Raw genomic sequence first — 13,122 nt, 5'->3', positions numbered from 1 at the left:
ATGGTACAATCTCGGCTCACTGGAACCTCCACCTCCCAGGTTCAAGCAGTTCTCCTGCCTCAGCCTCCTGAGTAGCTGGGACAGGTGCATACCACCACGCCCGGCTAATTTTTGTATTTTTAGTAGAGATGGGATTTCTCCATATTGGTCAGGCTGGTCTCAAACTTCTGACCTCAGGTGATCCACTCGCCTTAGCCTCCCAAAGTGCAGCCTTCCAATGTGAGCCATTGTGCCCAGCCCACTCTTTATTATATATGTTTAATATTTGACTCCAAGGCTCCATCAGATTCATTTTGTATTCTCACTGCCTCTTAGCACAGTGCCTGCTACACACTAGGTTTCCAATAAATGTGTGAAGGTAGAAATAAGAAAGGAAAGGGTAGGCCGGGCGCGGTGGCTCAAGCCTGTAATCCCAGCACTTTGGGAGGCCGAGACGGGCGGATCACGAGGTCAGGAGATCGAGACCATCCTGGCTAACACGGTGAAACCCCGTCTCTACTAAAAAATACAAAAAACTAGCCGGGCGCGGTGGCGGGCGCCTGTAGTCCCAACTACTCGGGAGGCTGAGGCAGGAGAATGGCGTGAACCCGGGAGGCGGAGCTTGCAGTGAGCTGAGATCCGGCCACTGCACTCCAGCCTGGGCGGCAGAGCGAGACTCCGTCTCAAAAAAAAAAAAAAAAAAAAAAAAGAAAGGAAAGGGTGACATAGGAAGAAAAACTGTGCCATAAAAATGTTCATGATCTGATATTGCCAATCCTAGAAATTAATCTGAAGAAAATAAAAAGGAAGCAAAAAGCACATACTACGATGCTTGTTTCATAGTGAATGTTAGCTATGGTAGCTATCTCTGTATTTTTACTGTATTTTTATGTATATGTAATAAAAACTGGCAGTAAGTTAGTTATCTAGGAATAGGGGAGGAGTTAGATAAATATGAATACTTATTGTCCTATCATGTGCCTATTAAAAACTGGAATAATGCAGGCCAATAAAGGTAAGGAAAAATACTTAATACATTTTAAAAAGCAGAAAAAAACTGTATAATTGCAACCATTTATACACATGAAAAAAGCCTATAATATTATAGCAAATATTATAATCACAGCCATGTTAGGAAAACAGCATTCTAGGTGATTTTTCCCATTTTCCTACATTTTATAATGTTATATACATTTAATAATTAAACATTTTTATAGGATAGCAAATACCAAATGTAGAGGAAAATGGATACTTTCACAAACATCTAGTAGGACTGTAAACTGGTTAGACCTTTCTGAAGAGCAATTTGGCAATATATATCAAGCCTTAAAAATGTCTAGCAATTCCATTTTTAGAAAGGCTTCCAAAGAAATAATTAAGAATGCATACAAAGATTTGGCTACAAGAATGTTCCTCACAATATGAAATACAGTTGCAAATAGCAAAAAAATTAGATGTTTGTCTCCCTTACTTGCGCCATTAAATAAATAATGGTATGTTTATACTAAAGGATATTATGTAGCCCTTAACATGTGCTTAAACACTTAAGATGTTTTAAGTAAAAAGAAGATTATAAAAGAGTACATACATTATGATTACATTAAAAACATGTGTGTGTGTGTGTGTGTGTGTGTGTGTGTGTACAGAAAATGGTCTCAAAGAATATACACCAAGGTGTTAAACAAGCTTATCTATATTCATCTTGCTTTGGTAATAAGAAAAAAATAAATTCAACTTTGTACAAACAGACTTACCAAGCCTCAAATCTGATAATCTTAGGGTAGGTCACCATTATATCAATATGCAACACTACAGTACAATCGTCCCTTGGTATCTGTAGGGGATTGGTTCCAGGACTTTTCTTGGATACCAAAATCCAAGGATGCTAAGCCCTACAGTTGGCCCTGTGGAATCACACACATGAAGTCAGCCCTCCATATCCAAGGGTTCTGAATCCTGAAAATACTGTCTTGTCTTTTTCTTTTTCTTTTTTTAAGACAGGGTCTTGCTCTGTTGCCCAGGCTGGGCTACAGTGGTGTAATCATAGGTCGCTGTAACTTCAAACTCCTGGGCTCAAGCAGTCCTCTTGTCTTGGCCTCCCAAAGTGCTGGGATTACAGGTGTGAGCCACCATGCCCAGCCAGAATATTACATTTTCAATCCAAGATTGGCTGAATCCATGGATGGGGAATCCACGGATGCGGAATCCACAGATAAAAAGGACTGACTGCAGTTTTAAACAAAAGTAAAAATGGGGCAGGCGTGGTGGCTCACGGTTGTAATCCCAGCACTTTGGGAGACCAAGGCAGGTGGATCACTTGAAGTCAGGAGTTCGAGACCAGCCTGGCCAACATGGTGAAACCCCATCTCTACTAAAAATACAAGAAAAAAAAAATACAGGTGTGGTGGTACGCACCTGTAGTCCCAGCTACTTGGCGGCTCAGACAGGAGAATCGCTTGAACCTAGGAGGTGGAGGTTGCAGTGAGCTGAGATCACACCACTGCACTCCAGCCTGGGTGACAGAGCGAGCCTCCATCTCAAAACATAAAACAAACAAATGAAAGTAAAAATGAAACATTTCATTAAATTTGAAAGACATCTGCAAAAATGGCCCAGCACCTATTTGTAAATATTAATTTTGAAACCCTTAGAAATATTATGACAGAGCTTGACTTGTAGCTATCAGATATGATGGCGGATAAACCAAACATTAGCCATGATTCTGAGCACTAGCACAAAGTAGCATTAATAACCCCATTAATAATTGCAAGTGATTATAAAATATGATTCCATATTGTTATATAATAACTATGTTTTGTTTCTCTTTGCTTAGTACATACACTTGTCTCTGGATTTATGCATTAGGATGCCATGTTACTGTTCCAACTTACTGGGACTATACAAACATTAGTTAAATCACATACATTTTGTTGAATCTTAAGTATACAAAAAAAACTATTTGCTGAAATATTTGCTCTCAGTGTTTAAACAGTGATTATGTTAAAGAGCTAATTATCTAATCTATAATTAGAAGCTAGTCTAATTTATCCAGGAAAAAATTTCTCAGTATGGGTTCATTAGAATGATGAAATAGTTTGAAATAGTTTAGGGAAGTGGAGGAATATAAGTAGAGTCACAGTATGCAGAAGAGCCTAATTTATACAGAGGAGCTACAGTTTAGTGTGGCTTCAAACAGAGAGATAAGGCTGGATAATCAGGTACAGGCCAGTTCATTGAGAACATTATTTGCCATCTGAAGGACCTTAATCTTACAGAAGATAAGGAGCCATCATATAGGGTATAAACTGGGTAAGGAAATTATCAATTTTGTTAGATTTGCATTCTAAGATCACTCTGCTATCACTAGTGGCAGTGCGTAGAGGATGGATTAGGTAAATGTAAAATTATTTTCCAGTAGAATTGGTGTTTGTCCTATTAAGAGCTTAAACACTTTTCTCCTGGAAGCCAATGTTGCAGCTGCTGAATACTAATTCCTTGAAGGGATAGTTGAAATCATCTAGAGAAAAGAGATGCGAGACAGACAGACTACACATTAAGTTAATGCCTGAGTCATTGATTTATCTTCTTGTAGAGTGGTAGTAACTCTTCTCTTAAGTAGTAGTTTTACAACTAGGACTGGAAGCTCAGTAGTAGTGTCTTCCATTGAAAAATAACTCAAACAAAAGTACATATAACAGCGCTAACTTTTTCAAATGAAAAATCTTCATTTATAAGATGTACTTGGTGTATTGTTAAATTTTATTTATCTTTGGTAATAATGTTAATAATAGGATTGATGCAGACATCCAATAACATAGATATTCTACCAGGTTTGCAAGGTAACCAAAACTATCATGTTTTCTGAATAGTAACAAATTGTATATTTAGCTTGAATTTTACTGTTATCATAGCAAGTTTTTTGTCTGTACTGTTTACAGCCTGTATCCCAACCAGTTGGAGTTGAACAAGCAGCTCTTCTAAAACCAGATTTAGTTCGAAGGTAAGTATCTTCAAATTAGTACCATGAGAACAATGAGGATATGCTGAAGTTTGTGTACTCATTAGGTGCTTAGTGCATCCTGACTAGAGAAGCTTCTGTATTCTTGTACTTGTGTGAATGTTTAATAAAGATGTTTAATAAAAATATTACTAGATTTGTGTTTTGCTTTTTTATGTTAGTAGGGATCATATGGATTGTGAAATTAATTGTTCATTTTCTTATTGTGTTTATTTATACCCTTCTGTTCTAGGAAAAGCTGGTAAAGGGTTAAGGAAGGAAGAAACAATAGAGTTTAGAGTAGAATTCTAGCTAATCTAAAGAAATAAATTACAACTAGATATTTAATTGTATTATTATTTAGTACTTGAAAACTAGTATTTTTCTGTATAAAATATTGATTGGATAGTTTTTATTGTTCTATCTTCAAGTTCATTGATTGTTTCCTTTGTCCTATTCATTCTACTATTATGCCTATTTAGTGAGGTTTTTTTTTTTTTTCTGTGATTGTTTGGTGCTATACTTTCTATGTGGTTCTTCTTAAAATCTTCTATTTCTTTTATAAGATTTTGGTTTTTTCATTTGCCTCAAGATTATTCGTGATTGCTTATTGAAGCATTTTGATGATAGCTGCTTTAAAATTCTTGTCAGAGTCCGGGTACAATGGCTCACACCTGTAATCCTAGCACTTTGGGAGGCCAAGACAGGCAGATCACTTGAGGTCAGGAGTTCAAGACCAGCCCAGCCAACATGGTGAAACCCTGTCTCTACTAAAAATACAAAATTTAGCCAGGTATGGTGGTGCACACCTGTAATCCCAGCTACTTGGGAGGCTGGGGCTGGGGGATTGCTTGAATCCAGGAGGCAGAGGTTGCAGTGAGCTAACATTACACCACTGTACTCCAACCCGGGTGACAAAGTGAGACTCTGTCTAAATAAATAAATAAAATTCTTGTTAGATAATTCCAATATCTGATTCATCTTATTCTTTTTTTTTTTTTTTTTTTTTGAGATGGAGTCTCACTCTATTGCCCAGGCTGGAGTGCAGTGGCAAGATTTCGGCTCACTGCAACCTCCACCTCCTGGGTTCCAGTGATTCTTGTGCCTCAGCCTCCCAAGTAGCTGGGATTACAGTCTCCCACCACCACGCCTGGCTAATTTTTGTATTTTTAGTAGATATGGGGTTTCACCATGTTGGCCAGGCTGGTCTCGAACTCCTGACCTCAAATGATCTACCCGCCTCGGCCTCCCGAGTGCTGGGATTATAGGCGTGCGCCACAGTGCCTGGCCTCATCGTATTCTTTTTTTTTTTTTTTTTTGAGACGGAGTCTCGCTGTGTCTCCCAGGCTGGAGTGCAGTGGCGTGATCTCGGCTCACTGCAAGCTCCGCCTCCCGGGTTCACGCCATTCTCCCGCCTCAGCCTCCCAAGTAGCTGAGACTACAGGCGCCCGCCACCACGCCCGGCTAGTTTTTTGTATTTTTAGTAGAGACGGGGTTTCACCATGTTAGCCAGGATAGTCTCGATCTCCTGACCTCGTGATCCACCCGCCTCGGCCTCCCAAAGTGCTGGGATTACAGGCTTGAGCCACTGCGCCCGGCCCATCGTATTCTTATTAGATGATTTCAATAACTGACTCATCTTGGTGTTGGCATCTGTTGATTACCTTTTTGCATTCAAGTTGTAATTTTTCTAGTTTTTGGGGTATGACAAAGGAGTTTATTTTCATTTGTCTCCTGGGCATTTGGATATTATGTCAGGTGACTGTAGATCCTATTTAAGTCTTTTTTTTTTTTTTTTTTTTTGAGATGGAGTCTTACTCTGTTGCCCAGACTGGAATGCAGTGGAGTGATCTTGGCTCACTGCAGCCTCCGCCTCCCGGGTTCAAGCGATTCTCCTACCTCAGCCTCCTGAGTAGCTGGGATTACAGGCACATGCCACCATGCCCAGCTAACTTACTTTAGTAGAGACAGGGTTTCGCCATGTTGGCCAGGCTGGTCTCAAACTCCTGACCTCAGGTGATCTGCCCACCTCAGCCTCTCAAAGTGTTGGGATTATAGGCATGAGCCACCATGCCCGGCCTATTGAAATTTTCTATGTTAGCAAGCAATCACTCTTGTTTAGATGCATAGGTTCTGGCCTGCTTTTGTGGGCCATGATTCTGATGACAATTTAGTTTTCAAAATCCTTACAGTGCTGCTATTCTGGTTTGTTTTGTTCACCTGGACCCCCTGGCCCCCACTGCTGGGCCAAGAGGTGGAGAGTGCTTCCCTAGGCCTGCTCCCCCAGGTCTGCTCTACAGGCTATGCTCTACTTACTGGTGGGGCCCCTACCAGTGCCACTGGGGAAGGACAGGGCCTACTTAAGTCCGCTTCTGTTGCTGGGTTGGGGATCAGGAGACACTGGGCTTGGGCTGCCTTTGCCTCTGGACTGGGAATTGGGAGACACTGCCTGTACTGCCTTTATTCACTGGGTGGGTAATTGGAAGATACCAAGTTGCTATGATATTCCTCAAGTCCTGGGGGTCCCTAGCCAGTCCACTTTCATCTTTTCACTCTTCTGTGCCCTCCTGTCATTGTCCACTACATTATTTCTAGAACTTTTAGCTGTACTTAGAGGGGAGGAGCAGGGAAAGTTGAGTTTCTGCCATCTTGTCCCAAACCCTAAACTGGTGTGTTAAGTAACTTTGGAATGTGAATGATATAGCCCATTGGCTAAAATTATATTCCTTTTATCCTCTGATTACTTGTTACTGCCATTTCTCTGTGTATTTAAAAATCTCTTAAGGGCAGTATTAATGTATCTTCTTCCACTACTTACATTTATGCAAATTCTTTGTCATATGGACATAAAAAATTTAGGAGTTATTTTTATCTCTTCTTGTACATTTATATATAGATGCTTCATGAGTTGTTTTTAGGAGAAATAACTTGCTTAAATTAATTTGAAAGATACCTGTTTCAAAAAGATATCTGAAACTTAGAGCTTGTAATTTAAATTCCAAATGTGTTTATTGAAATTTTTTTATTGAAATATGTTTGAGTTTAAAGAAAAACCTGAAAAATGCCTTTGACACAGATAAACTAAAAGGTAGCCTCCCCTTTCATAATAATATTGATGTAGACCTGTAAAATGTAACTAATTAGAATGAATAATGTTGAGCTCTTTTTATATCATTCATTTTCATTTCTTGTTCTGCCTCCTGCAGAACACTATTCTTGTCTCCCATACCTGGTCTACCCTGTTGAGTTCATTACATAAACAGGTATATTTTGAGTGATAATTTGTTTTGGTTTTAGAAGTTTTATTTGAAGATATAAATAAAGTAACCCCTAAACAAACAAGATAAAACCGATCAAGAGCACCCCATGATAAAAGGTTTCACAGAGGTCTATCACTGGCAGTGTTTTTCTTTCATTCTCATCACTGAGATGTTTGCTAAATAAATACAGTGTGATCTTAATTTTTCAGCTTTTTGAAAAAGCTTTATTGAAATATAAATCATACACCATTTAAAGTGCGTAATTTAATGGCTTTTAGTATATTCACAGAGTTGTGCAGTCATAACTTTTAAAAAGATTGTAGTATTTATTAATTTTTCTTAAACTCATTATTTATGGTTTTATAATTGGGAGTTTTTCTTAGAATTTTACTGTCAAGACTGGAATGAGTTACTTTTTTAAAAATATTGCTAGCTTGAATCAAGATGTGGCAACTATGAAGGAAAACATCAGTAGCCCTGATAACCCAAGTGGAAATGGCAAACAGGATCGGATCAAACAGAGAAGAGCTTCCTGTCCCCGACCAGAGAAGGGGACTAAATTTCAGCTTACCGTCCTTCAGGTCAGTTTGTAAATATGGTTTGGTTAAGAGTACATATAGAGGTCTGGAGGGTCAGAGAGGGGCAGTGCTACAGAAGTGAGTTGTAGAATATTGTGAAACCCTCTCTAAACTAACCTTCTCTCCGTTACAGACTTTCCAATACGAGTATTATGTGTTCATTGTTAAACTTAGGAAATATAAGAAAGAAAATAAAATCCACTTGTAACCACCATTCAGAGATAGCTCCTATTAATGTTTTAGTTTGTTTTTCTCTCTTTTTCCTGTATGTACATGTAGTGTTTTACATTATTAAGGTTGTAATAGCACTAGTAATCGCAGCAAAAATCTACTGAGTTCTTTTGTGGTAGGCACCCTAAATGTTATCCATGCATTTTATCATTTAATCCTTCAATAACCCTGTATGATAGGTCGTAGTGTATACTCATCTTTACAAATGAAGATACTAAAGATCAGAGGAGTGGGCCGGGCACAGTGGCTCACTCCTGTAATCCCAGCACTTTGGGAGGCCGAGGCCGGTGGATCATCTGAGGCCAGGAGTTTGAGACCAGCCTGACCAATATGATAAAATCCCATCTCTATTAAAAATACAAAAATTAGCTGGGCATGGTGGTGCATGCCTGTAATCCCAGCTACTCGGGAGGCTGAGACAGGATGTTGTGGTGAACCGAGATGGTGCCATTGCACTCCAGCCTGGACAACAAGAACAAAACTCCATCTGAAAAAAAAACAAAAAAAATCAGAGGAGCAAAGTAATTTGCCTAAGATCACTCAACTAGCAAGTGATAATGTCAGATCTGAACCTAAATCAGACTTTAAAGCCCATATCTCTAACCAACATGATGTACATTTCAGTTGACTGCTTCAACCTATATATAATTTTATATCCTGTATTTTTAAAAACCTAATATATCATGTATGCTTTTCTGTATCATTAATTTTTCGATAACATGACATTTTAAATGGCTATATTAAATAGCTGCTTATACAGAGAAATAACTTAATCATTCCCTATGTTCTTGGTTTATGTTCTTTCTTTCCATCTTTTTCCCAGTCTGTCCTTTTTCTAACTTGCTGTCTTTTACTCTTTTTGGCTGTCTGTATATCTTTGCAACAAAATCCTTGAACATACATCTTTGTATCTATTCCTGATTATTTCCTTATTAGATCCATAGGAGTCGGACTCATGGGTCAAAATATGAAGATTTTTAAAATTTCAAGATATATGTTGCTAGATTGCTGTCCATAAAGATTGATCCAGTTTACATTTCCATTCGCAGTGCCTCTTCTTTTGCTTAGTCAATTTATAGATTAAGAGAATTTTGGAAATGAATTATTAAATTTAAATCTTTGCATTGCAGATAGCTCTAGTGACTTATAACTTTTTTTTGCTTTCTTATAAAAGTTGTATTGTTTTCTTTACCACAGGATCACATTTATAACTTATTTTTTACTGAGTAACTTGAACCTGTTAGATTGGTCATAGAATGGCTGTTTAGATGGTATTCCACCAAGGGAAAACATAGTCTTTTTAGATTCTGAACTATTTAAGCCATTTTCCACATATATTGTATGTGAACTAGTGTAGATGTTCCCTGCACAATTTGCAAAGAAAAGACAGTGACTGACTCTTAAACCAGTGAAATGTTTGTACTCAGGTATCAACCTCTGGAGATAACATGGTAGAGTGTCAGCTGGAGACACACAACAACAAGATGGTCACCTTCAAGTTTGATGTTGATGGTGATGTGCCAGAGGATATTGCAGACTATATGGTAAGTATAGTAAGACTAAATTATCTTCCCTTCAGCATTCTGTCTTTTTTCCCCTATAATTCTGTCTCCATTTATTTTGAGCCATCATTTTTTAAAGAGTACGATTAGTTTTAAAAGTTTGTACAGATCTAAATTGGGTTATCATCAAGTGTAAATCACTGCATCTCCTCCGGTTTCAGTATATTTATCTGGAAAATATGCGGAGGTTTCATTTAGAGATAATATAGATAAATGGTTCTTATCTCTGAGTGCATGTGAAAATCACTTGACAAGCTTTTTAAAAACAATTGTATTGCCTGGTCCCTTGATTAAATCAGAATATTTGCAGGTGAGGCCCAAGCATCAATAGTTTGTAAAGCTCCCCAGGTAATTTTTTTTTTTTTTCAGTTTATTTTTTGCTGGGCACAGTGGCTCATGCCTGTAATCCCAGCACTTTGGGAGGCCTAGGCAGGAGGATCACTTGAGCCCAGGAGTTCAAGAACAGCCTAGGCAATGTAGTGAGTGAGACCTTGTCTTTACAAAAAATTTAAAAATGCCAGATGTGGTGGTCACACTTGTAATCCCAGCACTTTGGGAGGCTGGGTGGGGAGGATTGCTTGAGCCCAGGGGATTGAGGCTGTAGTGAGCTATGATCATGTCACTGCATTCCAGCCTGGGCAGCAGAGCAAGACCCTGTCCCAAAAAAAAGTTATCTTTTATTATCTTTTTGTTTTTTAATTATACTTTAAGTTCTAGGGTACATGTGCATAATGTGCAGGTTTGTTACATATGTATACTTGTGCCATGTTGGTGTGCTGCACCCATCAACTCGTCAGCACCCATCAACTCATCATTTACATCAGGTATAACTCCCAATGCAGTCCCTCCCCACTCCCCCATCCCCATGATAGGCCATGGTGTGTAATGTTCCCCTTCCCGAGTCCAAGTGATCTCATTGTTCAGTTCCCACCTATGAGTGAGAACATGTGGTGTTTGGTTTTCTGTTCTTGTGATACTTTGCTGAGAATGATGGTTTCCAGCTGCATCCATGTCCCTACAAAGGACACAAACTCATCCTTTTTTATGGCTGCATAGTATTCCATGGTGTATATGTGCCACATTTTCTTAATCCAGTCTGTCACTGATGGACATTTGGGTTGATTCCAAGTCTTTGCTATTGTGAATAGTGCCGCAATAAACATACGTGTGCATGTGTCTTTAAAGCAGCATGATTTATAATCCTTTGTGTATATCCCCAGTAATGGGATGGCTGGGTCATATGGTACTTCTAGTTCTAGATCCTTGAGGAATCGCCATACTGTTTTCCATAATGGTTGAACTAATTTACAATCCCACCAACAGTGTAAAAGTGTTCCTCTTTCTCCACATCCTCTCCAGCACCTGTTGTTTCCTGATTTTTTAATGATTGGCATTCTAACTGGTGTGAGATGGTATCTCATTGTGGTTTTGATTTGCATTTCTCTGATGGCCAGTGATGATGAGCATTTTTTCATGTGTCTGTTGGCTGTATGAATGTCTTCTTTTGAGAAATGTCTGTTCATATCCTTTGCCCACTTTTTGATGGGGTGGTTTGTTTTTTTCTTGTAAATTTGTTTGAGTTCTTTGTAGGTTCTGGATATTAGCCCTTTGTCAGATGAGTAGATTGCAAAACTTTTCTCCCATTCTGTAGGTTGCCTGTTCACTTTGATGGTAGTTTCTTTTGCTGTGCAGAAGCTCTTTAGTTTAATTAGGTCCCATTTTTCAATTTTGGCTTTTGTTGCCGTTGCTTTTGGTGTTTTAGACATGAAGTCCTCGCCCATGCTTATGTCCTGAATGGTATTACCTAGGTTTTCTTCTAGGGTTTTTATGGTATTAGGTCTAACATTTAAGTCTCTAATCCATCTTGAATTAATTTTCGTATAAGGAGTAAGGAAAGGATCCAGTTTCAGCTTTCTACTTATGGCTAGCCAATTTTCCCAGCACCATTTATTAAATAGGGAATCCTTTCCCCATTTCTTGTTTCTCTCAGGTTTATCAAAGATTAGATGGCTGTAGATGTGTGGTATTATTTCTGAGGACTCTGTTCTATTCCATTGGTCTATATCTCTGTTTTGGTACCAGTACCATGCTGTTTTGGTTACTGTAGCCTTGTAGTATAGTTTGAAGTCAGGTAGTGTGATGCCTCCAGCTTTGTTCTTTTGACTTAGGATTGTCTTGGAGATGCCGGCTCTTTTTTGGTTCCATATGAACTTTAAAGCAGTTTTTTCCAATTCTGTGAAGAAACTCATTGGTAGCTTGATGGGGATGGCATTGAATCTATAAATAACCTTGGGCAGTATGGCCATTTTTACGATATTGATTCTTCCTATCCATGAGCATGGTATGTTCTTCCATTTGTTTGTGTCCTCTTTTATTTCACTGAGCAGTGGTTTGTAGTTCTCCTTGAAGAGGTCCTTTACATCCCTTGTAAGTTGGATTCCTAGGTATTTTATTCTCTTTGAAGCAATTGTGAATGGAAGTTCATTCATGATTTGGCTCTCTGTCTGTCTGTTACTGGTGTATAAGAATGCTTGTGATTTTTGCACATTAATTTTGTATCCTGAGACTTTGCTGAAGTTGCTTATCAGCTTAAGGAGATTTTGGGCTAAGACAATGGGGTTTTCTAAATATACAATCATGTCATCTGCAAACAGGGACAATTTGACTTCTTCTTTTCCTAACTGAATACCCTTGATTTCTTTCTCTTGCCTGATTGCCCTAGCCAGAACTTCCAACACTATGTTGAATAGGAGTGGTGAGAGAGGGCATCCCTCTCTTGTGCCAGTTTTCAAAGGGAATGCTTCCAGTTTTTGCCCATTCAGTGTGATATTGGCTGTGGGTTTGTCATAAATAGTTCTTATGATTTTGAGATACATTCCATCAATACCGAATTTATTGAGAGTTTTTAGCATGAAGGGCTGTTGAATTTTGTCAAAGGCCTTTTCTGCATCTATTGAGATAATCATATGGTTCTTGTCTTTGGTTCTGTTTATATGCTGGATTACGTTTATTGATTTGCGTATGTTGAACCAGCCTTGCATCCCAGGGATGAAGCCCACTTGATCATGGTGGATAAGCTTTTTGATGTGCTGCTGGATCCAGTTTGCCAGTATTTTATTGAGGATTTTTGCATCGATGTTCATCAGGGATATTATCTAAAATTCTCTTTTTTTGTTGTGTCTCTGCCAGGCTTTGGTATCAGGATGATGTTGGCCTCATAAAATGAGTTAGGGAGGATTCCCTCTTTTTCTATTGATTGGAATAGTTTCAGAAGGAATGGTACCAGCTCCTCCTTGTACCTCTGGTAGAATTCAGCTGTGAATCCATCTGGTCCTGGACTTTTTTTGGTTGGTAGGTTATTAATTATTGCCTCAATTTCAGAGCCTGCTATTGGTCTATTCAGGGATTCAGCTTCTTCCTGGTTTAGTCTTGGGAGAGTGTAAGTGTCCAGGAAATTATCCATTTCTTCTAGATTTTCTAGTTTATTTGCGTAGAGGTGTTTATAGTATTCTCTG

The 13,122-nt window shown here is 38.7% G+C and overlaps 1 protein-coding gene across 10 annotated transcripts in view; it reads left to right on the top strand.

Annotated features, from left to right (window-relative positions):
• The window catches only part of WNK3 (WNK lysine deficient protein kinase 3), a 172,127-nt gene that overhangs the window by 94,494 nt on the left and 64,511 nt on the right, over window positions 1–13,122 (top strand). For all 10 annotated transcript variants that reach the window (XM_045384307.2, XM_005593675.4, XM_074029851.1 and 7 more), the window contains exons 11-13: window positions 3,918–3,979; window positions 7,670–7,817; window positions 9,473–9,589. In XM_045384307.2, coding sequence (XP_045240242.2) covers window positions 3,918–3,979; window positions 7,670–7,817; window positions 9,473–9,589 — 327 coding nt within the window. The remainder of the gene's footprint in view (window positions 1–3,917; window positions 3,980–7,669; window positions 7,818–9,472; window positions 9,590–13,122) is intronic.

Source organism: Macaca fascicularis, chromosome X, assembly GCF_037993035.2.
Source record: "Macaca fascicularis isolate 582-1 chromosome X, T2T-MFA8v1.1".
NCBI classification, from domain to species: domain Eukaryota; kingdom Metazoa; phylum Chordata; class Mammalia; order Primates; family Cercopithecidae; genus Macaca; species Macaca fascicularis.
This window is presented reverse-complemented; position numbering and strand designations above follow the sequence as displayed.